The sequence below is a fragment of the Megalobrama amblycephala genome, linkage group LG2 (assembly GCF_018812025.1).
Source record: "Megalobrama amblycephala isolate DHTTF-2021 linkage group LG2, ASM1881202v1, whole genome shotgun sequence".
NCBI classification, from domain to species: domain Eukaryota; kingdom Metazoa; phylum Chordata; class Actinopteri; order Cypriniformes; family Xenocyprididae; genus Megalobrama; species Megalobrama amblycephala.
Genome location: NC_063045.1, coordinates 13,965,402 through 13,993,027, shown reverse-complemented (window position 1 = coordinate 13,993,027; position 27,626 = coordinate 13,965,402). Strand labels below are relative to the sequence as shown.

The 27,626-nt window shown below is 38.4% G+C and overlaps 1 protein-coding gene across 5 annotated transcripts in view; it reads left to right on the top strand.

Annotated features, from left to right (window-relative positions):
• dennd1b (DENN/MADD domain containing 1B) overlaps positions 1 to 27,626 on the top strand; it is a 107,866-nt gene that overhangs the window by 23,733 nt on the left and 56,507 nt on the right. For 4 of the 5 annotated variants that reach the window (XM_048182896.1, XM_048182898.1, XM_048182899.1 and 1 more), the window contains exons 3-5: positions 10,338 to 10,381; positions 23,817 to 23,866; positions 24,636 to 24,755. In XM_048182896.1, the coding sequence (XP_048038853.1) occupies positions 10,338 to 10,381; positions 23,817 to 23,866; positions 24,636 to 24,755 (214 nt within the window). The remainder of the gene's footprint in view (positions 1 to 10,337; positions 10,382 to 23,816; positions 23,867 to 24,635; positions 24,756 to 27,626) is intronic. The other variant, XM_048182901.1, reaches the window with a different exon arrangement.

Below are 27,626 nucleotides of genomic sequence, written 5' to 3'. Positions count from 1 at the left end.
TGTCATTTTTTTAGTAGTTTTTTTTCCCATTTCTATTTAGCTGTAACTGATTTATTTCAGTTTTAGTAATATTAGTACTTCAACTTTATTTCTCCCCCTTCTCTCCTCCCCCCTACCAAAAAGAGACTGTTGGTCACCCAATCGATCATTTTTGCATGCATTTTTCCTCCATACACACATTTTTGTTTGTCTGCAGCATATTTAAAGACTCAAATGAAAGCGGCACCTTTGCCGAAGTGCATTTGAGAGGTTAATTGTTGAACAAGCTCATGTTTGAACATAAAACACATCTTTTTTTTTTTTTTTTTCAGCGCCAATGGGAATTAGCGTTACCTGAGCACATCAGATACTGTCATCTTTCTTAAAAAAATGACAAAACGTTTGGAACTCTGCTTTGAATACTCCTACTAGATAAGTGTTTGGGCAAATATTTGATTGCATTGCTCAGATTTGAAGCCGGATCTGGCTTGTTGAAGGGACAGAGCGGGCGTTAATAATAAAAGAGCTCATCTGAATTTTTGGGGCTTTTCATGTGAGCCCCCCCGTCGTGCGAAAATCCCACAGGGATAGAGATTTGCAAGTCCTTTTGCCTCTGTGTATGAATAAGCATGTGTCTCAAGGTATTTTTGAATCCGTAAGAAGACGGGAGCCTCCAGGATATGTAGCACAGAAGGTGCGTGGTTGGAGGGCAATGCCCCTCTGTTACCCCTCCCTCTCACCTATCGCTTTCGCTTGCCTCCATTTTTGTTGTTTAATCTTTTCTTGTTTATTACCCTTTTTATTGTCTTTTCCCTGTCTTTTCTTATATCAAAGTAGTTGACGTGAGCGTATTGACAGCAGTGTCCTGCACTGTGACATCTAAAATTGTTTAAACAAGCATTTTATGACTAAATGGCATTGTTTTCTACCTTTCAAAAAGAGTTGGTAAGATTTTTGAAGTGTTTTTGAAAGAAGACTCTTCTGCTCACCATTTGATTTAAAAAAAAAAAAAAAATACAGTAAAACAAAATATTCTGGAACAGTGTTGCTATTTCAAATAACAATTTTTTTTTTAATTCAATCATGCTACTCAAGAAAAAATTCTTGTTATTATCAATGTTGAAAATGATTGTGCTGCTTAATTTTTGATTTTTTGCAGGATTTTTTGATAAACAAATAGTTTAAAAGAACAGCATTTATGCAAAATGATTTTTTGTAACATAATATCTGTACTGTCACTTTTGATGCATCCTTGCTGAATAAAATTGTTGATTTCTTTAAAAAAAAAAAAAAAAAACATTGTATTGGATATTTAAAAAAATAACACATCTCATTCATAGAAATTTTAACCTTATATCTTAAAGATGTTATTGTCAGCTACCCATCATTCTCTCTGTCCCTCTGACGTATCTCTTCGTCCTTTTCTCTTTCCCTCTCCCTCTCTCTCCTCTCCCTTGTGTTCCTCTTTCTCTCCCTGGCAGTAGTTCCCATCCTCTCACCCATAAAATCAGCATAAAATTGACCTGACTCTGCCAGATCAGATGGAGGAGTTGGGCTTCAGATCCCTGGGGAGAAGGAAATTCAGTCTTTGTAAAAATATTATAAGACAAGGTCCGTGAAATCTCACAATGGGATTATGTAATTCACCTTTGTCAGTCTTTTCACTTTTCCCCCCTCCCTTTCCTCTCTGAACTCTGGTCAGCACCGGTGGAGAATATGCGGGCATATACCTTTGCAGAGAGAAGTGAGATGACTACAGTGGATTCTTCCAATGTGCTGGAGGGCTACGGCTATGAAAAATGGAGAGATCCATCCGCTGAAGGAAAGTTGAAGTTCGGTTCATGCCCGACATGCTAACTCATCACAGCGCTCATTTTGTTAGTCAATGCTTCATTTGACATCAGTTCCAGCACAGCAGAACTGAATCATCAGCAATGCTGCTGTGGATTAGATCGGAATGAAGAAGCAAGAGTTTCGGTTTAAATATGATGGGAAGTTCATATTGTTACTCTCTAAATTGATGCTGACATGAAAGAGGAAACGGTTAACATGCAAATACTCCATATTTAACTTGACTCATTGATCTGATTTATTGATATAGCTGCTGTTTGTCTAAAAACCTACACTACTTGGCCGTTGTGAGTGGGTGCCAGGGTGTTGTTAGGCAGTTGATAATGTGTTCTAGGTGGTTGCTATGGTGTTGTGGGGGTGTTCTGAGTGGTTGCTAAGTGGTTCTACAATTTAAATAATTTTTTTTTAATTATATCATGCTTTGTAGTTTTGCTTTAAACATACTTTTATGGTGTGTTTACACTTGTAATTCGGTTTACTTGGTTCTTTTTAAAATGAAAACAAAACAAATAGTATAGCTCCTATGACAAAAAAAACAGGTATGCTTAAGCATTCTGTCCTTTTTTAGGATCACATCTTGTGACATCACGTCCTGTTTTTTGGTTAGTTTAGATGTCTTTGGTCCATGTTGCATTCATATTTCAGTTGAACCTCACCAGAGTTCGTTTGGAAGTGGACCGAGACGCACCTTTTCAAGGGTCTTAAGGCCATTTCACACTGAACGTGAAATTCGGTGCTAATTTTCGCAACAATGACGCTCTTGAATCAAAAAAATAAATAAATATGGAGCCTTTCACACTGGGCGAGAACATTCGCAGCGCGAAAAAGTGCAGATTTTTTTTTTTTTTTCAAACCTGTATCGTTTCCCGTCGCTCCGCGATGAAACGGGCCGTCCAATTAGAGGTGCGCCTTAGATCACGTGCCTGGAGCAGCTGCTGTTGCACAGAAAGGCGAGAGTGGTGGCGCTGTTTCGAAAACTAGTGTAAATAAACACCAAAGGAGAGTATCCAGGAGGAGATTATTATTGGTATCTGAGAACAGATTTATTCTCACATTCTTTATATAGAATATAATTTCTTGTCATTTTTCACTGAATTTTGTGATCACTGTCCGTTTTCTTCCATGTGCATGAGTGTTATGATTATGAGAGTGCATTTTAGATCTATCAATCATCATGTAAGCATATCTCTTGCTCTTCCGTATATAAAAAATGAGAGAAACATTTTCTACAGATTAAATATTAAGGCAAATAGATATGATTATGACAATGTTTTCTGTGTTTTTTTTTTTTTTAACGCAGCTCATCATTTTTTTTTTTATAATAATAAAGGATGTTAATGACAAACGATAAGCAGATTTAGCGTTCAATCCATTAAAAACATATAAAGAATACATGTCTTCCCATTATCGAATCAACCCACTTTAGATCATAATCAGAGGTTATTACAATAACTCCATGATGGTTTAAAGGTCCCGTTCTTCGTGATCCCATGTTTCAAACTTTAGTTAGTGTGTAATGTTGTTGTTAGAGTATAAATAAAATGTGTAAAATTTTAAAGCTCAAAGTTCAATGCCAAGCGAGATATTTTATTTAACAGAAGTCGCCTACATCGAACGGCCAGTTTGGACTACATCCCTCTACTTCCTTCTTTAATGACGTCACTAAAACAGTTTTTTGACTAACCTCCGCCCACAGGAATACACAAGAGTTGCGTTTGTAGAGTGTGTTTGTCGCCATGTCGTCGAAACGCTGTTATTTTCATCCCGCAGTCCAATGACCGGGTCTGATTCCGGCTCAAATTGATAGGGTAAAATTAAAGACATGTTTACAATAACACTGAGCGCGTGTATCTCCACGTTATGGTAAGAGGCGTGACCTTTCCGGGCAAGGAGCGCTAAGCTGCTGTCGAATCACAACACAGGAACCGCTGGCACAATCAGAACTCGTTACGTATTTCTGAAGGAGGGACTTCATAGAACAAGGAAGTCATCAGCCCGTTTTTATGACAGTGGAAACAGCGGTATACAGATAAGTAAATTATGTGAAAAATGCTGTGTTTTTTTTACACGCGAAACATGAACACATGTTATATTGCATACTATAAACACAATCAAAGCTTCAAAAAAACCACGAAAAACGGGACCTTTAAAGTGCATTTTGAGCAAAGACATTAATAATCAGATACATTTTGAAATGTAGCTTGATGTTAATTGCACCTTTATTTATATAGCGCTTTTTACAATGTAGATTGTGTCAAAGCAGCTTTACATTGATAACTGGTACATAATTTTGGCTGCACAGCAGCTCTTAAAGAATAGTGTCAATACAGGCAGATCAAAGCACTGTTGATTTATCAAATGTCAAGTCAAATGTCAAGTGTCCCCAACTAAGCAAGCCAAAGGCGACAGCGGCAAGGAACCCAAACTCCAACGAGTGACATCACCTGGCAAACAAGAGGCAAATAGGTGTTAAATGGAGAAAAAAACCATGGGAGAAACCAGGCTTAGTCGGGGGGCCAGTTCTCCTCTGGCGAATAGTGCTTTGTTTCGATTCAGGTTGCTATCATAAGTCCGATAGGATAACAACATTCAAAGCATTTATTTCAGTTCCATCCAGTTGAGGATCGTATTCATCACGCCGGTATGGACGGTTGTTGAGGAAATGTGCCACTGGCTGTCTTGTTGATGATGTCTTCACAATGGATGATCTAGTTGACTCAGTCTCACCTGGATACGGTCTGGATTCGGTTGACAACGGTAAACCTTGGGATAAACAGAAAGACTAATATTAGCATAGATGCCATTCTTCTTCTGATGTAACGAGTACATCTGGTGTTATAGGAAGTGTTCCCGGTTCCGGCTGACCTAATTTATGCAGCCTAATAATGTATTCTTGTAAGCATTAGAAAGTTTGTGTTTCTAATGTAGTACCAAACTTTATTTATCTTAATTTGACGCTGTATATTATGCAGCAGATGATGTTAAAGCCATATACGAGATACATACTTGAGGACAAATGCATTGTTGATCGGCGCCACCTAGAGCGCAGGTGTGAATTAGCAGAAGATGATCAGTCGTTTCGCGTTTGGTGTGAAAGGACCGTTCTACTGCGATTCGCCTCCCTTTTTCCCATCGTGTTCAGTGTGAAAGGGCCTTTAGTCTGCTTATTTGGTGTACACCAAGGTTCAGACGGCAGCGTTCACACTTATTCAATAAACCGCACTAATAGAGCATTCGCACCAGATTTCGTTTTAATCAAACCAAACATAAGTGTGAATACACCCTTAGTCCTGACTCCTGACTTACTCTGCTTAGTCCAGAGGTCAAGGTCAAGTGAAGTTTTGGTGAAAATTCACGACAGAAAGGTCCATTGTCTATAGAGGGTGTGCACTTGACGTCACCATCGGCCGGAGTGACAGCGGTTAGTGGCAAAAAGACTGAGTCGTAGCATTGGTTTTCAGCATGAGCGCCGCAAAAAACACACAAAACACATTCAAAATGGGAAAGAGCTTTGCGATTGACTGTATAGATTTGACAAGAAATCTGAGGTTTATTTTAACAGACTGCTGAGAGCTTCAGAAAAGAGAAGCAAATGGATCGCTGCAATTCGCAGAACCAACTGGACTCCAGGCAGCAAAACGTGGATTTGCAGTTATCATTTTGACAATATGTTGAATTTTGGGGTAAATCATACCTTATGTAATGTACTGTTATTGTATTGACAACTCATCAATTAAATATTTACCATCTTATATTCTGCATAATTGGGTGTTTTTAAATAAACACTGACAAAAACTATACGAGTTTCAGGGCTGGACGATATATATCATTGATATAATTGATCACCCGGATTTAGATCTATATTGTATTGATATAATGCGTTCACAAGCAAATTTGCTATATGTATTTCTCTTGTGTCAAAATCAGGCACATACAAATGTCGGGAAATGCAATTACTGGCTGCATGTCAATATCCATGGATTACTGGATCTTTGTGTAAGTTGTAAGGAACACTATCGAGTTTAAACTTTTTACTCACGTTTTCTCAGTTTCCACTGTTAAATCCAGTCATGCAGCAGGCTCTTTTGCCACACAGTCCGGGTGAGGGGTGCGTTCTGACGGGAAAGGGACGTCAATGCATACCCAATAGTGTAGTGAGGCATGAAGGACTGTTCACGCAGAGGTCACTTTCAAACCAAGTAGCTTTCTTTTGGTCAATTCTTGTTGAATTCATGTGACCGACTTTAACACAAGTGAAATCTATGTAACCCTCACGCAAAATTCCCAATCGTGCAGATTCCTATTAAAATGAGTGGATTTCTCCCACTAAAATCTACGATATACATATACACAAACCTTTAGTTCTGTGTCGTTGTACAAGCTCTGTGTGACCATCTGTTCTCTTCTGAGAACATATTTATCTTTCATCAGACAGGATATTTGAACTTCCTGTAACAGACCAGTCTTTGATGCAGGGTCAGTCATACTCTGAATACTACTTCAGCTAAAGAGGAAAGCAAAATGAGGTGTAGCTGTTTGCAACTTCTGTTTTGGTGGCCAAATATTTCATGTTATTTAAAAAAAAAAAAAAAAGTTTCTTTAAAAATTTCTCTGTAAAATAACAGTATATGGTATATAAAAGTATTTTTCTGTTTTTTTATTTTACAGTAAAATACTGGCAGCAGAGACACCAGCAATATACTGTAATTCTATGGTATTAATACTGTGAAATTACTTTACAGCCATTTACTCTAAAAAATACATGCAGTACATTTCTGTGATTATTTCAATTTACAATATGCTCTAAAAAAGCTCTGGGTCAAAAGGGAACACCAAAATAAGTTGGAAATTAAAATCACACATTAAATTTAAAACACAGGCAACAGTAATAGGCTAATAAAAAGGTGAACATTTATTTATAAGCAAAAATGGACAAAAATATAGGCAAGAGTAAAAGCAACGTGAATATTTATGTAAAAAAAGTGCAGAAAAATACAAACTCGATTATGTAGCTTATACAGTTAAACAAAATTGCATTTTAAAAAGTTTAATTATCAATAATGTTTAAGAACAAATTTGACCATTTCATTATTTTTTCTCCTTCCGCCAATAAGCACTGTGGTCAAAACCACCAAGAAATACACAGTCTGAAAGCCTTAATAAACATTGAAAGTTGGGAATAAATTATGTTTTACAGTGACTCGACAGGATTTTACCCTTTCCGATCAATGTGTTTATTATCACTCACTTATAAGTGCTCTCAAGCGCCATTCTGGCTTGTTCAGTTCCAGCTCATTGGTCACCGTTCGAGTGAATTTGATATGAGAAAAAACACTCCGAGTCCGACGACAACCTCCATTTTTAAAACAACACGCTCCTTGCTGCAGGAGGTTTCAAAGTTCCATCTCCTCTCTGCTTTGATTAGTTTTCTTCTATTTTCCACATATTCCTGTCATGAGCGCCACAAACACGGATAATATACAAAATGACCTATAATATACAATATACGAACACGGATAACATACAAAATGTAATGCATAAATACAGTAGTGTTAAAAATGGGCTGTAAATTAACAGCCCTTACTTACCATGAAAATTATTGCCCACAATGCATTGCTTTCTACAGTACATTACTGTTTTAATGGTAAACTGTATATTACTGTCAGAATTTGGCAGTTTTTTTACAGCAGTTTTTTTACAGTGTAGAAAACAATACAACACAATACACTGATTCATTGTGATTCTTACTCAATCGATATGTAAATGGATTTTTAAATTTAAAAAATTTAAAGTTGCAGTCACGGTTACTGTTGTTCAAGAATTTCCACAGCCGAAATCCATTTATTTCAATAGAAATCCACACCGTCTGGAATTTTGCATATGGTTCAAGTAGGTCACGCGGATTCACCATGTGGACCAACAGAAACCTGCTTGATTTGAAAGTGTCTTCTGTGTGCTATCCTTCATGCATTACTACAGTATTGACAATAGACATTGGTCTTTGTTGTCCACAAAATCGAATTGTGAATTGTGTGAAAATTCTCACCCCTATTGTCATAACATGGAGGTTGTAGATCAGACAGACCTTGCGCACCCCATATGAGACTGACTGTGTGTGTCTGTGCACCAAACTCATTGTCTGGTTTCATGGGTCTCACACTGACCTTCAGCAGACATTGAGTTGTTGTTTTTGTGGTCCAAGCTGATCTTTTTAGAGTGACTCATAGCAGAGGCGTCTGGAGTGCTGCCTTATTATGTGTCACAAGGCGTGTCGTTTCAAAGTCTGCACATACTTATTTATGTCAGATTATGGTTTTTCACCAAAAATCAAAATAATATGTGTAAAAAAATTGTTTTAAAAACTGCTGTCATGCTACTGAGTTAATATGTTAAGTTAAGCACACATGCTCTGACATATTGAGCAGTGGTGCTCATCTGTACCTTTCAACAAAAAGAAAGCTAACTGGAATCATAGGCAGAATTCGTAGGGGGGTCAAGACATACCCCATCTGATTGCCCCCCCCCCCCCCCCCGCTTAAAAATATCATTAAAAACCATGCTGTGGTGTGGATTGTAAATGATATAATGATATATACTTAATATAATACTTAAAATAATACTTAAAAATATACTTAAAGGTGCCATCGAACGTTTTTTTACAAGATGTAATATAAGTCTAATGTGTCAGCTCAAAATACCCCATAGATTTTTTTAAATTAATTTTTTAATTAATTTTTAATTTTAATTAATAATTTTTTTTTTAATCTGCCTATTTTGGGGCATAATTAGAAATGCCCCAATTCATGCTGCGGCCCCTTTAAATGCTCGCGCTCTTCGCCCCCGGAGGTCGCGCTTGCCTTAAACAGTGCATAAACAAAGTTTACACAGCTAATATAACCCTCAAAATGGATCTTTACAAAGTGTTCGTCATGCAGCATGTCTAATCGCGCAAGTATAGTATTTATTTGGATGTTTACATTTAATTCTGAATGAGTTCGAGGTTTTGCTCCGTGGCTAAAGCTAACATAACACACTGTTGGAGAGATTTATAAAGAATGAAGTTGTGTTTGTGCATTATACAGACTGCAAGTGTTTAAAAATGAAAATAGCAGTGGCTCTTGTCTCCGTGAATACAGTAAGAAACGATGGTAACTTTAACCACATTTAACAGTACATTAGCAACATGCTAATGAAACATTTATAAAGACAATTTACAAATATCACTAAAAATATCATGTTATCATGGATCATGTCAGTTATTATCGCTCCATCTGCCATTTTTCGCTATTGTTCTTGCTTGCTTACCTAGTCTGATAATTCAGCTGTGCACATCCAGACGTTAATACTGGCTGCCCTTGTGTAATGCCTCGATCATGGGCTGGCATATGCAAATATTGGGGCGTACACCCCGACTGTTACGTAACAGTTGGTGTTATGTTGAGATTCGCCTGTTCTTCTGAGGTCTTTTAAAAAAAAAAAAAGAGATTTATATAAGAAGGAGGAAACAATGGAGTTTGAGACTCACTGTATGTCATTTCCATGTACTGAACTCTTGTTATTTAACTATGCCAATATAAATTCAATTTTTAATTCTAGGGCACCTTTAAAATAATTTTGTAAGTAGTAAAACAATACAAATGCAAACGGGGCAAAGTTTAGAAACATTTTGAGCCCCCCAACCCCTTACCTCACAGTGCTTTTGACCACCTTTACCTCACCCACACACACAAGTCCAGGGGGAGAAAACAGTGTTCTTCAGTAGTTTTGAGACTTCAAAGGCTATTTTATTCACTTTAAACACTAGATGAAGTGATTCTTTTTTCTTTAATACAAATGCTGAGTCATTAATAAATTAGTTGAATATCTAAGTAAGAGACATCCTCTGTCCCAAACGAAACCTGAAGTACTATGTGGAGGATGCAAGATAATTTATTAATTATAATATGACAAGTAAAATTTTGGCTGTATTATTTGTGTCCCCCCCACACACTGTTAGATATTTAGAAATTTTTAAAAAAGTGTTTAAAAAAAATTATATATTTCACATACTTTTAAATTTTTTATATATATTTGTAATAATAAAAATAATAATGAATAATAATAATAATAATTTGATATCTCTTGATGGCCAGAGTTGCCCACCCCTAGCATATGACATATAATATTTATAAAAATAAATAATAAATGAATTCATATTTTTAATGTGAACATTATATTTTTAAACGACTGCAGTAAAAGGCTTTTCTTTAACAAATTTAGGTGTGAAATATTAATGCAGCGCCACACATCTGCTGTTTCTGCAGGTAGTCGAGTATTGTCTCTGTTTCTAAAGGCCTCTATCTAACCGGATGACATTTGCATATGCAGAACGTTCCATGCCTCCGCTCGTTGCTGCGGTGTGCCGACACATAGGAGAAACCACCCTTGCCCCCACCCCCTTCATTAATATGTATGCGTTCTGAACGGTGCGTGGTTGCTGATTAATGCTGTCTGTCAATTTCTTACAGATCCGACAGTGCTGTGGAAGTTCCCTCAGGACTTTGGAGACCAGGTTGGAGACAGAGGAACTTTTTTTTTTCTCTCTCCGTACCCCCCCCCTACCCCACCAGCACCACATCCACGACCCCTCCTGCTCCTAAAGGCCTCCCTCCCTCCCTCCCTCTCTCCCTCCTATCTCTGTTCCTTCCTCCTCTCTTCCTTCCTCTTCTCTACCTCTCCCTCTCTCCCCCATGCGGTGTGATGTTGCTGATAATGAAAAGCAGTGAGCAGGTCTTCAATAAGCGTTGTTCTGGTAATTATCAGCTGGCTGTGATGTGAATGGGTGCGGATGGAGCTTCTTCATACGCCCACTGCTGTATCTCACACCAGTACAGCTGTGTGTCACTCATGGGTTGGGACTATATCACACTAGTAACGCATTATAAGCGTGATCATGAGTAGCAATAAACTGATATACCTGCCTAATCAGCCAATATTTGGCTATTTTGAGCACATTCTTCCTAGTGTCAGTTCCAAAATATATATTATATTATACTATATTACATTATATATTTAAATATTTATTTTTAAAAAAATATGTATATTTTTAGATAGATACTGTAGTAGGAAAATTTTAAAATATTTTTTATTTAAACCAAATATTTTAAATTATTAAATGAATAATAGTTTATATATATTTTTTTTTTCAAATTTTATATATATATATATATATATATATATATATATATATATATATATATACAAAATCTCAAAAGAACATGCAATGCTCTGAACATGCAATATCAAAAGAAAGAACTGGCCATATGCTTTTAAACAAACAAACAAAAACGTTTTACACATGATTTTTTTTTTTTATCAACATTTGAATGTGGGTAAGTTTCATTCAAAAAGCACAATTTTGAGCAAAAAGTTTAGAAAATCGCTTTTTTGTCAAAGACTAGGTCTGGATCAGATTCAGAACGATGATCAAAACAGTAAATCGAGTCCATCAACACCCCAAAGCTTGCACAGTCCTATACCTCTTCTTGGGCCAACATTTCATTTGATAACATTAGGTAGTTTTGATTTATATGCTGTTTAATTTTAATGCATACATATGCATCTGCTTACATATGCTATCGCTTGTTTCTGCTTCTTCGCCTGTGTTTTTATCAGGAGATTTTGTACTCTTTCAGAAGATGCATAATAGCACCCCCTACCGTATAACTGTGAAAACACGGAAAGCTGGAAAATTCTGTCAGTGGCGGGAAAGTGTTGTCTCATAAATGTCACAAAATTTCATCAGTGGAAGTGAAAGAGTTAAAAAGCTCATATCAGTTGAACACTAATTACAAGATAAAATCTTCCACATTTATCATTTTATTGCCCTCTTAATAATTAAACTTCTTTCAAATAGGCGTTGCAGAACTTCTAAAACTATGAACAGTAAAAGAAGCATTGAAATGTTTGCATTAGTGTTGTTGGTTGTTTCTTCAGTGTTAGTATAGGTCATGTGTGTTCTCTGTACAAGGAGAAGTGGGTCTGGGTCTGGGCCTGGGTCATAGTGCAGCGTTGTGGTTTTCACACTTTTTTTCTCCTCGCTCAGCCTCAAGGTCTCCATGTACAAGCATCTCCTCTTGCACAAAGCAAATTGGATGGTTCATTATGAACTAAAATGAGAATGAAAGAAAGGAGACATGAGCATCTTTGGCTTTCATGTGCACTTTGGTCTTCATCAGGCTTCTGCAGAGATGCTTCAGAAACTGTTTGCTTGGCCTGCAAAAAGTGTAGTTTAAATGTTGCCGAATAACAAGACTATAAGAAGACTCAAACGTGGCAGCACAAAGTCCTCCAGAAAAGTCCCCGCTCAGCTTGTTTGGTGACAAGATCGTTTCTAGTTTAAGATGTGTACAGATGGATCGGCCTTTTCCACATTGACATAAAGGCTCTCATTGAGTCGCCTCATTACCAGGATTAGGCTCTTTTTGCGTCTTTGTACGGCTGCTCCCTCTCTAGCCTCTGAAATCCCTTTTTTCCCCCAAGTTAGCCAGCATATGGCAGCAGCAGCTCCGATCTCTACAGGCCTCCTTTGTTTATCCTCTTATTGTTGCGGCGCGTAATGACAGTTGTAGGCCGTAGATCGGGGTGGAGGGGTTACTTTACCCCAGGGGAGCGAGAGAGAGAGGGCGAGGGAAGAGACTGAGACAGACAGGACTGTGGATTATGGAAATATGAATTGATTTTTTATCCTCCTCTCTTCCACTACCCGCTCTGCTCGAATAGGGACTCTAAATGAGGGGCGAACAGACTGGAAGCTGGCACAGAGGGCGGCGAAATATGAAGTGCGATCCCTCGGCCCCAGAGACTCGCCGTGGCCGCGGTCACCTACAGCTGCCATGTGGAGCAGCTAGAGAGCCGTATATATCTGAATCACAAGGAGGCCATTTTTTGCAAATGAAGCAGACAGATGGAAAAGCGAGACTTTATTGCCCCGATCTCTCTCAGATCTCTTTCCGGATGTCAGTTTAAAGGGAAAAAATAAAAGAAATTAAACAGATATGCATATGCGGGTTATTATTTCTGTGCTTGCCATAGAAACTGACATTATTTGAAGTTATTTGAAAGGATTTGCTATGAAAAGCCTCATGTTTTCATTGATGACGGGTTAAGGAGCACCAGCTCGTAAATAACTGGAGAGATTAGCTGTTCTCTTCTTTTACTGTTACGTGCAGTAAATATGTCACAGTGCCTTGAACCCTTTACAGCACTGCCTTATGTTTGTGCCCTATGTTTAATCTCAATGGGAGGTTTCATCTGTAATTATTTAGTAACGCTAAGAAATCACAAATCACTTTTTTATAGCACAGTGCAGCATATATTAATGTTGCTTTTTATTAACAGGTGCAGTTATGGTTATTAGGAGGCCCACACGGAATCTGTGCCCACAGAAAGCTTCAAATTTTCACACAGTATTTGTGTGTCATTCATATATTTTGACTAATATGAAAGTGAGTTACTGTCTGACCTGTCCCAGTCCTCCTCTTCCTCCTCTCCCTGTACTTTGCTGTGAGTTCTCCACATACTATTAAAAAGCAAAAGTTAATAAAAAAAAATAAATAAAAAAAATAAATATGTAATAGAAAATATTTAATAGTATATTAAAAGATAAATTAATTTTAAATTAAATTAAATCGTTTTATTTTTATATACTTTTCTGAATAAATAAATAAAAATGATGTGAAACATAAAATATTATTATATAAATATTTATACTACATAACTACATGTTGTTGTTGTTGTTGTTGTTGTTGTTGTTGTTGTTGTTGTTGTTGTTGTTGTTATTATTATATTTACATTTTATTTTTATTATAGTTTATATCATTATTATTATTATCAATATTATTTTAAAATGTTCTTTCTGTTTTAAGGACAGGAATTTATGTGAAGAAGAGAAGATCAGGAAATGAGTCAGACTCTGTGTCAATACATTATTATTAAATAGATACTATATACAAATATATATACTGAAATCAGAGTGATTGAGCTGTTTACGGAATTGTTGAAAAATAGCCAATACACAAACCTGTGGCTGCTCATCAGTTGAATTCTGTGTTAATGTGGCAGATTTCTACATTTCAACTGAAACTTTTTGTAATTAATGTAATTGTTATATATTTGTTTAATTCATATCGCTGTTTTATAAAAACAATAAGCCATCAGAGGTTCTGTTAAACTAGACTTGGGGTTAAGAAAGGCCTGATATCCTGCATTTAAGAGATAATCATATTTTCTTGTTTATCTATCTCAAATTTAATCTTTAACCTTGACCTTTTCATGCACATCCTTGAGATTTACACATTTCTCCAGCAATGCTTTGTATCCCAAAGGGAATAGCGCATTGCTAACATCACATTCCAAGCCACCAGCGGAGTGTGTTTGACCTGATGGATGTTGGAGAGTTTCACAGGAGCCTCCAGATGTCACCCGGCCCTCCATCTCCTTAGTTAGGCGGTAAACCGGCATGCTGAGTGAAGCTACAGCTCATGTAACAAAGCGAGAAACTGCGTCCCCGGAGCCTCGCGGGGCAAATATTTGTCTAGCTTTGACACAGTGTACAATCATATGCCCCAAGCCTGACACTTCATGATTGGTAGCCTTTCCCCCCACTTCACCCCCTCCTCTGCAGGACACGCACCAGCAGCCCGGGGGGAAGGCCAGCCAGCGGAGCATCATCAAGGAGCACGAAGAGCGTCGGTGTGGTTTCAATGCTTTAACATGGAGGGCATGTGCGAGATGAGCCGTGATTGAGGAGAACATCGTCTGCCGGAGCTGGAGGAATGGAGAGGGGGGCCATGCCTTGCTCATGGGGTATCCCTTACTCGTCTCATTTTGGAGATTTTTCTTCAGTTCAGATCTCTAGAGAGTGGGTAATGTGAAGGCCGGGCCCAGTTAGCTGGCCTTTGCATCAGGCTAGTCGAAACATCCTCACTAAGGCCACGCTGTTGCCCGTGGCGTCTGATTACCCTGACCTTAGGGCTTTGAGAACGGAAAAAAGCGTTCTCCTCATGGTTTTTTCTGTTAGCAGTGCCAGAAACGCTGGAGGGTGCTTGTAGGAAACAGTCTTCATTACATCGGATGTCTCAGACATTGACTTGTTCATCAAGAAAGTGACATCTTGCAAAAAAATAAAAAGGATTATTTTCAACTCTGGTCTCATGTCCTCTTTGAATGTGGAACGGGGTGATTGGTCATCCGTGGGTTTTACTTCCCTTCGCAGCCACAGTTTCAGTCCATCTACTGAACTGAAATTAAGAACTGCATGGTGACCTTCCATTTTAAATGTTATATTTTTAAGTATTCTAGCTCTCGCAAACCTCTTGAGATGCGCATAGCGCGACAAACCTCAGTCGAGGAAGGAAATACTTGTCGTTGGCCCAAAGTGCAGGATGTCCTGGTTTGGTGGAGAAAGAGATAGACGGAGAGAGAGAGCATGAGGGGGTGGTGGTTGCATTTCTCAGAGACTCCACACGCTTGATGTAGCTTCTAGCCACAGCTGAGAGAAAGAGAGAGAGAGCGAGAGTGAGTGAGCGAGCGATCGCGTGGTCCAATGGGAGTTGACAGCTTAAACGCAGAAAATCCCCCAGGCCACTTGGCACTCAATTAATGATGTTTCTGGCTCTGCGGTTCTCGGGCATATGTAGCTGAATCTCAGCTTGGCCCAGTAGAATATCAGTTGTGTATTCTTAAGAACAAAAAACGCTTACCCGTCACATTAAAATATTCATCGCAGGGTGTTTTGGAAAATCTATCCTCCTGCGTTTGCTTTCGAAATTAAGCGAAACCTTGTTGTTTGGACACAATATTAGCAGCCTGAATGTCATAGATACTTGAGGGTGGGCGCTTTTCACTTTGAACCACCTAACATCCACCCCAGAACACCCTGGAAGCCACCTAGCAACCATGTAGTAGCTTATTGATCACGCAAACTTGGCTAATGAGCTAAATTGGATTCAATCTCTATATTCGTTTTGAAAATTAGGAATTGAAACAATTTTATACAATTTTCCCTCATTTACATTCCACTATTTTTATCTCTGGTGCCAGTTTGTGTTTTTTCAGAAACCCTTTTCTCATGCGTAGCACTATAAAACTCTGGTTTCCAGTGACCACAGGCCTAGTGAAGTTGGTGTTGGAAGGCTTGGGGTGGTTAGCGTGGAGGTTGTGTATCCACACTGCCCTGTGTCTCGTCCCAGCGGTTCTGTCACGCACTTGTCAGTTCTTGAAGTGGGCAGAGGATCAATACATCACCTGCTACATTTCCTTAAGCAGTCTCACACAGACGGCGTGTTTGCACGGGAAAGAAATAACCTCTGTGCCAGCACACCGAATATTAGCTTCTTACCACCTAAGGGTCAGCGCAAGAAGCCGCGAAAAAGAAAAGGAAGACCAGGGCTAAAGAAGAGAAATCAACCACCTCCCGCTCTGCTTGGCTCGTTTCAAGTGAAAATGTAATGCCCTGTGTCAATTTGAAACTCTGGAAGAGCTACCCCTTTAGCACTTTGCCTCGATCCAGGGGCGAATTCGGCACTTATTAAAGGCGCGTAGTGCAGGGTCAAAAGCGGCAAGCCAGCAGCATACGATTAAAATGTAATGAAAGGAATCTCGGTTGGAGATTTGAAGGTCCAGAGAAGGCAGAAGATTATTGTATCCCCATTGATGTGCTGTTGCATCAGGCGCCAGTTCTAATTGAGAATATATGCTTTAAACTACAGCACCTCAAAACCTCACCTCACGGCCTTATGTGCTGATCTGAGATCAGGTATTATTCTTTTCACATTTTTATTTAATATCATTATTTTGGCAATATAAAATGATGTTTTTAAAGACCAAACCTAAAGACATTCTGTAATTCATAATTGAGCAAAAAAAAATTGCAATTGTAGGAAACCGTTACAGTTGCGAGAAATTAAGTTGGAGTAATAAGAATTAATTTAGTTGCAGTTACAAGAATTAAAGCTTGCAGCTGTGAGATAAAACGTTGCTAAAAAGTTTAAGTAGTTACAGTTGACTTTAATGTTTTTTCCTTTAACATGTAATTTTTTTAAAGACTAAAATATAAATTTGCAATTGTGCAAGAAATTAGCTGTTGTGGGCATTAAATTTGCTATTATGAGAAACCAAGTCACATTTATAAGAAATAGTCGTAATTGTTAAAGTAGCATTTATGGGAAGCTGTTGCCATTACGTTAAGTAAAGATGTTTATTGTGCAAATTGTGCAAAATATAGTTGCAGTTTTGAGAAGTAATTACAGTTGACCTTAATTCTTTTGTTGTTGTTGTTGTTTTTGTTTATTAGGTATTTAGGCAATAATAGTATGATTGTGATTGCTTTTCTTCTTTTTCTGTTCTGATTAAGAGCACGTTTTTCACATTGCAGAACAATCAACCTAGCAGAACACCCAGAACCACCCAGAACATACATAATGCTATAAAACCACACCTTAGCAACAGCATATCAACCACCACCAATATTCTAGCATTGTGGTGGCGAGCTTTGCACAGGCAAGCAGCGCTCACGTTTTTCCTTTACTAAAGGTAGTAATTGTAGTAGTAGACGCATTTGATTTTGGACCCAGTAGCGTTTTCGTCGTCATAACCACAGGGTGCTGCATGTGTTATGGCCGCATTCTCTGACACCCAGAGAGAGAGGGATATGGAGAAAGAAAAAGCAGGACTTAATTGGGGTTTGGGGGTACAGTGAACACTGACCTGTGGGGAGATTGGGTTTGAACCTGTCACTGGGATCTCGGTGCCGTCAGCATGGTGGCTCTGCCAGTCTCTGTCTCTCTTTCTCTCTTTCCTCAGACACACACACACAATCACACACTTCTCCCCTGCTGGAGACAGTTCCATAGCGCCGTGTAGACCTGCTGGCTGGCAGAATTTTTAAAGAGCATGGAGGTTTAAAGACAGAAACCCCTGGGGAGGAATCCCACCAGCTTGGAGAGAGAAAGGGGGAGATTGCTGTCTCTCTCTCTCTATTCCTGTCTTTCTCTTACCTTATCTCTCTTTTCTCTCCTATCTCCGTCTGTCGGTCTGTCTGTCTGCCTGTCTGCCTGTCTGTCTACATTGCTCAGTTCTCATGCCTTCTCTCCCTTTCCTTCCTTCTGCCTCTTTCTCTCCTTTTCTTTCTCCCTCTATTTCTCGCCACATATCTCTCGCACCCCCTCCCTCCTATATTCCAGTATTGACAGAATGAAGAAATGCTTTTCACTCGCTCATCCGGTGCACCACTTAGTTCCCACTCACAACATCTTTCTCTCTCCCTTTTCTTTTTCTCTCTTTTTCACCCTCCCTACCTCCCATTCTTGTCTTGCTGTTCCCATCTAAATATTCAACTCTAACATTCACATCACCTAGTAACATTGGCTACGTTCACTCTGCAGCTGAATGTGGCCCGAATCTGATTTTTTTTTCCCTCTTACAGATGTGACACAGAGCTGTTTTTTTTTTATTTTTTTTTTTTTTTATAGAAGCCCATTTCTGAGTAAAAAAATCAAATGGGTAATTGTGAGAGAAAGTTTAAAATGAGAAATACATGTACAGTTGTGTAAAATATTTGCAATTGTGAGAAAATAAAGTTGCAATTAGGAGACATTAAGTTGCAGTTATGAGAAATAGTTGGAATGGTTAGATAAAGTAGCATTTACGAGATAATTGGAATTAGAGAAATAAAGTTGCATTTGTGAGAAATAGTTACAGTTGTGCAAATTAGTCAAAATTGTGCAAAATAAAGTTGCAATAATATAAAAAATTGCACATGAGAAATAGTTATAATTATGAGAAATATAGTTGCAATTATGAGAAATTTGCATTATGATAAATAGTTACAATTAATAAAGTAGCATTTACAGGAAACGGTGGCAATAAAAAAGTTGCAATTGTGAGATAGTCACATGTAAAAAATAAAGTTGCCATTTTGAGTAGTAGTTACAGTCATGTAAAATAGTCGCAATTGTGCAAAATAGTTGCCCAAAATAATCATGATTGTGCAAAATAATGTCTCAATTGCATAAAATGAAGTTGCAGTTAAGAAATGGTTACAATGAGTTGCAATAACCAAAATTAGTTCAACGTTAAAGGGTTAGTTCACCCAAAAAATGAAATTTCTGTCATTAATTACTCACCCTCATGTCATTCCAAACCCGTAAGACCTTCGTTCATCTTCAGAACACAAATGAAGATATTTTTGATGAAATCCGAGGGGTATCTGACTCCTCCATAGACAGCAATTTAACCACCACTTTCAAGGCCCAGAAATGTGTAAAGACATTATTAAAATAGTCCACGTAACTGCAGTGGTTCAACCTTAAAGGTGCCCTAGAATCAAAAATTGAATTTACCTTGGCATAGTTAAATAAGAAGAGTTCAGTACATGGAAATGACATACAGTGAGTCTCAAACACTGTTGTTTCCTCCTCCTTATATAAATCTCATTTGTTTAAAAGACCTCCGAAGAACAGGCGAATCTCAACATAACACCGACTGTTACGTAACAGTCGGGATCATTAATATGTACGCCCCCAATATTTGCATATTCCAGCTCATGTTCAAGGCATTACACAAGGGCAGGACGTCTGGATGCGCACAGCTGAATCATCAGACTAGTTAAGCAAGCAAGGACAACAGCGAAAAATGGCAGCTGGAGCATAATAACTCCCATGATATCATGATATTTTTAGTGATAATTGTAAATTGTCTTTCTAAATGTTTTGTTAGCATGTTGCTAATGTACTGTTAAATGTGGTTAAAGTTACCATTGTTTCTGTATTCATGGAGATCATAGTCATGTCGTTATTTTCATTTTTTAAACACTTTCAGTCTGTATAATTTATAAACTCAACTTCATTCTTTATAAATCTCTCCAACAGTGTGTAATGTTAGCTTTAGCCACGGAGCATAGTCTCAAACTCATTCAGAATCAAATGTAAACATCCACATAAATACCATACTTACGCAATTAGACATGCTGCATGATGAACACTTTGTAAAGATCCGTTTTGAGGGTTATATTAGCTGTGTGAACTTTGTTTATGCTGTTGAAGGCAAGCGCGAGCTCCGTGGGCGGGGAGCAGGAGAATTTAAAGGGGCCGCAGCCTGAATCGGCGCATATTTAATGATGCCCCAAAATAGGCAGTTAAGAAAATGAATAAAAAAAAAAACTATGGGGTATTTTGAGCTGAAACTTCACAGACACATTCAGGGGACACCTTAGACTTATATTACATCTTTTAAAAAGACGTTCTGCGGCAAGTTATGAGGTGATGAGAATACTTTTTGTGGGCAAAAACAAAAGAAAAATAATGACTTTATTCAACAATATCTTCTCTTCTGTGTCATTCTCTTATGCTTTTTAAATCCAGCGCTTCCAGGTTCTACATCAGAACGCTGGCACAGTATTGGCCGACGCTGTACACATGAGCAGCATGACGCACGTTTGTGATGCTGATTCAGGAGCCGACCAATATTAAGTTGGCGTTCTGACATAGAACCTGGAAACGCTTAAATTTGTTAAATTGCTGTCTATGGAGCAGTCAGATACCTCTCGGATTTCATCAAAAATGTCTATCTATAATGTATATTTGTTATGAAGATGAATGAAGGGCTTACGGGTGTGGAACGACATGAGGGTGAGTAATTAATGATGTAATTTTTTAACTAACCCTTTAAGTTTCGTAAATTTTGTTTTTTTGAATGACAGTGTGGTGCACAAAAATCATAACAAATCTGGCTTTTTAAACCCAATCCGGGCCAATTTCATATTTAGAAATAAATTGGAAAGTGTTTTTTTTTTTTTTTAACTTATCAGTCTTGCACATTCGTCATAATTGCTCCTTTGAAAGCATCCTTATAGTCAAATGTTCCCCTATCCTCAACTACTTGACACTAACACTTGACACTGGTCTCTGTTGTGGTTCCACTATTTCTGGCTCTGATCGTGCACCCATACCATCGGAATCGATCAGTTTGGCTTGCAGCATGAATGCCAGAAGCCGAGTGAAGCAGCACATCCCCTGATATCTGCTGCTGCTGATGCTAGTGCTGGATCTTCTGCTCCCATCCAGCCCAGGAGAAGCTCTCTTCCTCTGCAGGGAGTTCAGGGAGGGAGCGGTAGTGTCTCCCGATAGCGTGGGGCGGTAATAAATGCTGCTGGTGGAGGAGAGAGAGATAGTGATAGAGAAGAATCTGTGATTGCAGGCCTCCGCAGTGGGACCAGGGGGGAATGGAGACTGCTGTCTCATTGAGTGATATCCCTGTCTCAACAGTAAATAAATAATGCAGCCTGCAGAGTTCACCCTGCCTCCTCCAGTGAGTTGTAAATGCATTAGCTGTTTTATATTCTTTTGTCTTGGGAAAATGGTTGGGAGGGAGGCAGAGAAAGGGGAAAACAGTACAACCAAACAACAGGAACGATTGCAACTCGCGTTACACCTCTTCACACGATCTGACTCTCCTCCCAGAGCACGCTTTGGTATAGTCCCCCGATCACCTGGATGAATAGTAATAAAACGCTTAGAGAAAAAGGTGTGTAATGCACATGCGTACAGAGATTTAGATCTACTAAAACCTTGAGGAGAATCATGAGAATGTTTCATTTGGATGCCGGAAGCCAAGCGGCTCAGGTTTAATGGATATGAATGGGTTTGAAAATCACTTGAAGTAAACATTTAAAAATCAAAATTTATTTTAATAGACGGTTCTGCTACTTTTAATTCAAATAAATGTCTTTGTAATGTTTCATCACAACTTGTTCCACCTTTTGGCTGACATCACCAAGCTTTCATTTAAAGGGACAGTTCTACTGAAAAACATTTTGTCATCATTCACTCACCTTCATTTTCACTCACCTATATATATATATATATATATATATATATATATATATTTTTTTTTTTTTTTTTTTGCTCGCACAGTATTGTTTTGGACCCCATTGACTTTCATTGTATGGACAAAAAAGCATTCTTCAGAATATCTTCTTTTGTTTTCTTCTGAACATCTATTACATCGAGACTTTTCATGATCCCAATGGATATAAAATCAAGTACTCCCTATGTTCTTGTTGCACTCAGAAATAGTCACAGTTATGAAGGAAAAATGGTTGCAAATGCCATTTCATGTTGACGTTTAAGGAAAGGAATTAAATAGGCACAGGCTTTGGAGTTTCTGTGGTCATAATCAAGTCTTTTCTTGTGTTTATTTAATTCTTTTCGTTTATTTAATTCTACATGGCATTATGAATGCATTCTTTTAGCTGCATGTCATTACAAATGTTGTCTTTCGTTTAGTCCGAATGTAATATCCAGTGTGAATTTCATTGCTAGTTTCTGTCAAGCGACTCAGATTGACAGCAGGGACCAGCGTCATGCAGGCCAGTGTGGAACCCGCGACAACTTCTGCATCTGCGAAGGAGACAATTTTATTTGTAGCATCCGTTTGCATACGCTTCTGCAAATGCGTGCCGCAGCTTGGCATAAACACTCGGGGGAAGCGCCTATAGGAGTTAATGATAGTAGCAGTCACATACGGCAGCATCAGGCTTGCGTTCGCGTGACAGCTTTACTGCCGTACAGTCATCCGCCGCGCCACGACACGGCGAGGATGTTTCTGCCGCTGCCAACGTTCCTCTCTCGCCTGCCAGAGCCTTCAATCTCCGCGCCGCTCTCTGTATCACATACTAACTCTCTCACTCTGTCTTCCCCCATCAGCACCACCGCCTCCCACCGAGAACAGCAACCAGTCATCATCCGCGCCGCACATGCATATATACGCAAATAAAAACAGACACACTCGCAGGCTGGCGCATACATGCACGTTGAATTATTAATTTTGTCTTAAAGTGCAGGTACGGGTATGGAAGCTGCATTTGAACTACCCAGCTGCCTCCAAACACATCCACACCATTCATCTGAATGGTTGCAGCTTGTTATACTTTGAGCAGGGGATCACTGGCAGTTCCCCATGGCTAGTCTACAGTGCAGGACTGGCCAGACGTGGCTAACCCATATGGCTATGGTAATCCATATGCTGCTGGTGCTAGGACTCTCCCTCTGGGGCTGTGCGGGAAGGTAAAGCCCCAAAGGCTGGGCCTACTTTCGCCCCCCTCCCATCCCTCCCGCACCTCCTCTGAACCCCTAGTGCTGCTCAGCCATTGTTCCAACAATCTGCCGTCACCTCCGTCGTCCCCACACCTCAAGCAAAACGATCAATGAGCTAATGGCGGCTAATTATTTTAGCCTCTGATCGCCCTCCCCTTTACGTCAGCTTGGTGTCGTTTCCCTTTAAATCCATTCGTTTGCTCATTTGTTTGCCAGCTACTGTTCTGCTTAATGAATAGTTATTTGAAACTGATTTACACTTACTTAGAACAACTGTGGTGTTTGAGAAAAGTGATGTGCTTTCACTTTTCTAATCAATTGAACTTGTGATTTTTGTCTGGCAGACACAAAATTCGAACCATATCTAGGGACCAGAATATCACATTGGGCTCGTTTGACTTGAGACAATATGCAGCCACCAAGCAACCAACCAACCAGAGCACCATAGCAACCATTTAGCAATGCACTAAATGCGTAAATACATTTGTTTGCTTGTTTGTTTGCCAGCTACTGTTCTGCTTAACGAATTGCACTTACGATTTTCGTCTGGCAGACGAAAAACTGGCGCAAAATCCTTGAGACATACATTGGAGCCCCATCTGGGGACCAGCGTATCATAGAAATGTGAAATTGGGCTCCATTTGCCATTTAGCATTGCACTAAAACACTCAGAACACATTAGCAACCTCATAACAACACCCTGGCAAGTTCTCCTCTTTAACATATCATATGTCATTATCATCAAGTCATTAATTAAGGCTTATCCTTGAATTAAGTTTAGTTAACTAACATTGGTTAGTGAACATTGACATGATTTGATTAGACCATAATGTCTCTTTTGTTTCTTTCCAGGAGGTCCTGCAGACAGTGCCTAAGTTCTGCTTCCCATTTGATGTGGAAAGGTAGGACGTCCTTCATGCTTCCAGAAAAGAAGTCAATCAATGTGTGAATTGGGAAAAAAGAGGATGTTTGTTTATACAACACTCATTCACACATGCTTAAGAGGCTGTCGTAAATGACTCACAGGGTGGAGCCGCACACCTCCTTTGGTTCCAGTAGTACTGGTCTCTAATATCAGACCCTTCACTTAGAAATAAAACACCTTTATTGAAATTAAGATCTCCGCCCTCCAGGAGACAATGTGTGTTTGCATGTCTGTCCTAAATGGCATGATGTTAGACACGTCTCCTGAATAAACAGCAGTGTGTGTGTGTGTGTGTGTGTGTGTGTGTGTGTGTGTGTGTGTGTGTGTGTTGGCTTGTTTGCTCTTGGAAATGAAAAATGGAAAGAGCTGTTGTATAGTTTATGTGCTGTGTGAGAAGTTCACTTCCTTCCAGCTGAAGCTTTCTTGCTGCCATCTAGTGGAGATAAACTACAGTGTCACCCTTGGTTTAGTTCTTACAACCTTAAATGTAGTACAATCTTTCTGCTGCCTATATGAAATTAGTGAATGCATGTATACAGTTTTTATGTGAGTTTGCAATTTGCCTTTTTGATAGCATTTCTGATATTTTACATTGATATGAGTGAATTTTGCACTTTTATGATGATGATGATGCGAAAAGTTACAGTCGCTGGCTAATACTCTTCCATCAGATATCATTGAAGTGTATACTTTGATAAAATAATAATTTCAGACTTGTTTTTTCCTGTCTTTGTGGTGGGCTGCAGAGTGTCCCAGACTCAGGTGGGCCAGAACTTCACGTTTGTGCTCACAGACATTGACAGCAAGCAGAGGTTCGGTTTCTGTCGGCTGACGTCCGGCTGCAGGGTCTGCATCTGTTTGCTCAGGTAAGAGATTGTCATTACTAATGTCAGATCAGAATGTTTTTTTTTTTTTTTTTTTTTAAATGCACTTTTTAAACTTTTGAAGTACATAATGAGTTATTTGAATTTTGACCATTTACAGTCTTTTTTTTGTTTGTTTTGTTTTTTGTTAGTATATTATAGATGTATAGTGTATGTATATATTTTGTTAGTATATTATAGATGTATAGTTTGATGGATTGATTCATTAAGATATATCATTTGTCCATTTTCATGTTAATGGGAAACAAATTCCAAATTCTAGATTCTGAAATAAAGGAATTTAAAGCCAGCAATACTTCACTTTCATGAAATAAGAATAAACACTGATAAAAATACTCGTTTTTTTTTTTTTTTTTTAATCATAATATGATGGTAAATGCTTTCATATTTTCAGTCTGAACCGTTCCATTGAGAATGGAAAACGGCAGATAGAAGACTGTTACGGTTACATAAACGCTAAATCAGTGTATTTAATAATACAAAGTCATTTAGTAATTCAGAGCAGCTCAACTGGGACATACCACATTTTTTCCCCCCTTCTGTCTACATGGTATTGATGGACAATCGCAGGTTTATCATCGTCATGATGAGCTGCTGTCGAGATCTCTCCTCCTCCCATCCCAGCCAGGATGGCCTTTGTTTTGTGTGTGTGTGTGTGTGTGTGTGTGTGTGTGTGTGTGTGTGTGTGTGTGTGTGTGTGTGTGTGTGTGTGTGTGTGTGTGTGTGTGTGTGTGTGTGTGTGTGTGTGTGTTTTTTTTCTCTTTCTCTCCCCTCGTTATTCAGGCACAGAGGCATGCCGGAGACGGTTCACCAATAATTATGCATGAAGCCCTGCTGCCAATTAGCAAGAGTCTCCCCTGTCCCTTTCACTGAGTTTTACATGCTAATTCATTTGACATATGATGTATAAAATTCATTATGCATTCTGAGTAGTTTGCATGGCTTCCTTCATTCATAATAAGAAATGCATTTGAAAGTTTTGTTCCTTTTTTTCTTTCTTCAGTAAGACCCTTCTTTTGTTTATGTCATCTATTTGGAAAGAACATGGTGAAATGTAACAAAAGGCCAAAATATAGTTTTGTTTTTCTACCCCCTTTATTTAGATTTAATTTAGATAGTTTCAATATATATATATATATATATATATATATATATATATATATATATATATATATATATATATATATATATTTGAAACTATCATTATGAGAGAGAGAGATATATAGATATAATAGATATAGATAGATATAGACACACAGTAGTCTTATACACACACAGACACACACATGTATATATTTATATAATGTTGAACTTTTAATATAAGCTGATATATATATAATTGTATAAAATATATAATTTTAGATTTTTGAAGGTGACACTTTTTCTTATTCACACACATTTACACACTCCACCATAATATAAAAGAAAAGTAATTAAAACAGTTTGTGTCCTTGTGATTGTTGAAGTGCTGGGACCATAAAATTGTCACCTAAGCTTACACGAGGAAGTTGCCTAATGAGAGGGACAGTTTTATGTGGACAGCCCTTTGTAGCTTTGCAGGTTTAGCCTAGGCCAAATAGGCCAGGGTTCCTTCAGGCCAAACCACTTCAAAAACACAAGCGTTCCGTTTTACCCCACCCTCTCCGCCCATTCGGCCCTCGGACATAGCCTTCGGACATCTGAAAGACCCCAGATGAAATAGACCCTCTCTCTCTCTCGCCGGTTTTATTTGATGGCTGGACCCGACTTGGCGTCTTCCTCAGACAGCAGAAGTTTTCTTCAGTTAGTGGTCATTTAGCGATATTTCTTTTCCTTAGCTGAACATAAAACTCAGGAAAAGTCGAGGTGTAATCATATCTCATCCTGGGAAGGAGACAAGGTGCAAGCTGACTTGATTTTAAAGCTCCTAAATACCTCCGATGATTTAGTACGCATGTTGATTTAAGGGCCGATTAGATTGTACAGGCGTACAAGACAAACCAAAGGCCATGCATGCAGTATAAAACTTTATAAATGCATAATATGAATTTAGATTGATTTATAGTGGGATTATAAAGTATTATAACTAACATAAATTAACATAGCAATTTGTTTTTGAGAAGTTGAAAAATTAACTGTTTGATTTAGCTTTTTTTCCCTTTAATTACGGCAGCACTTTTATTATTCAATGAATGACCTAGAAATAGTACAGAATATTTAATATTTTATTAATTTTATTTTGTATTTTCATATTATATATATATATATTTTTAAAAAATAATAAAACTCTTTTCAGGTTTTAAATCGCTTTTTTTTTTTTTGGATTAAAAATACGTTTTGTCAAGACAGCTCAGTAGAAGTACTTAAGTAGCTCACAAATACATCTTTTCTAATCATGTCATGACCTACACATTCTCTAATTCATTGGTGGTCAGTTTCTGTCTTTTTTTTCCAGCTATCAAACCATTTGCTCAATCTTATCTGATGCTTCTGGCTATGGAAGCAAGGAGCTCGAGTTTGTTAGGGATTGCCAGTAAGCCACAGATAAGTTGGTTTACTCTCCAAGTACACACGGCGCTAGAGAACCTAAAAGGGCCGTTGAGATTGGCTCGTCTCAGCACAGTTCAGCATGATGAATGTTCCACTATCAGAGGATTTGCCGAATACAAACACATTTTTACTTACTAGCTGTGAAGAGATTGGGCTGGGGTGCCGTGCTCCCCTCAGCCTATTAAAAAAAAAAAAAAAAAAAAAAAAAGTTGAAACAAAAAGAATAATGGTGTGCTTCTGCTTTATGACTTAAAATAAAAAAATGAATCCAGGATTTTGTGAAAGGTATTCCTCCCTGGATATCTTCATAAACGCACGTCTGCT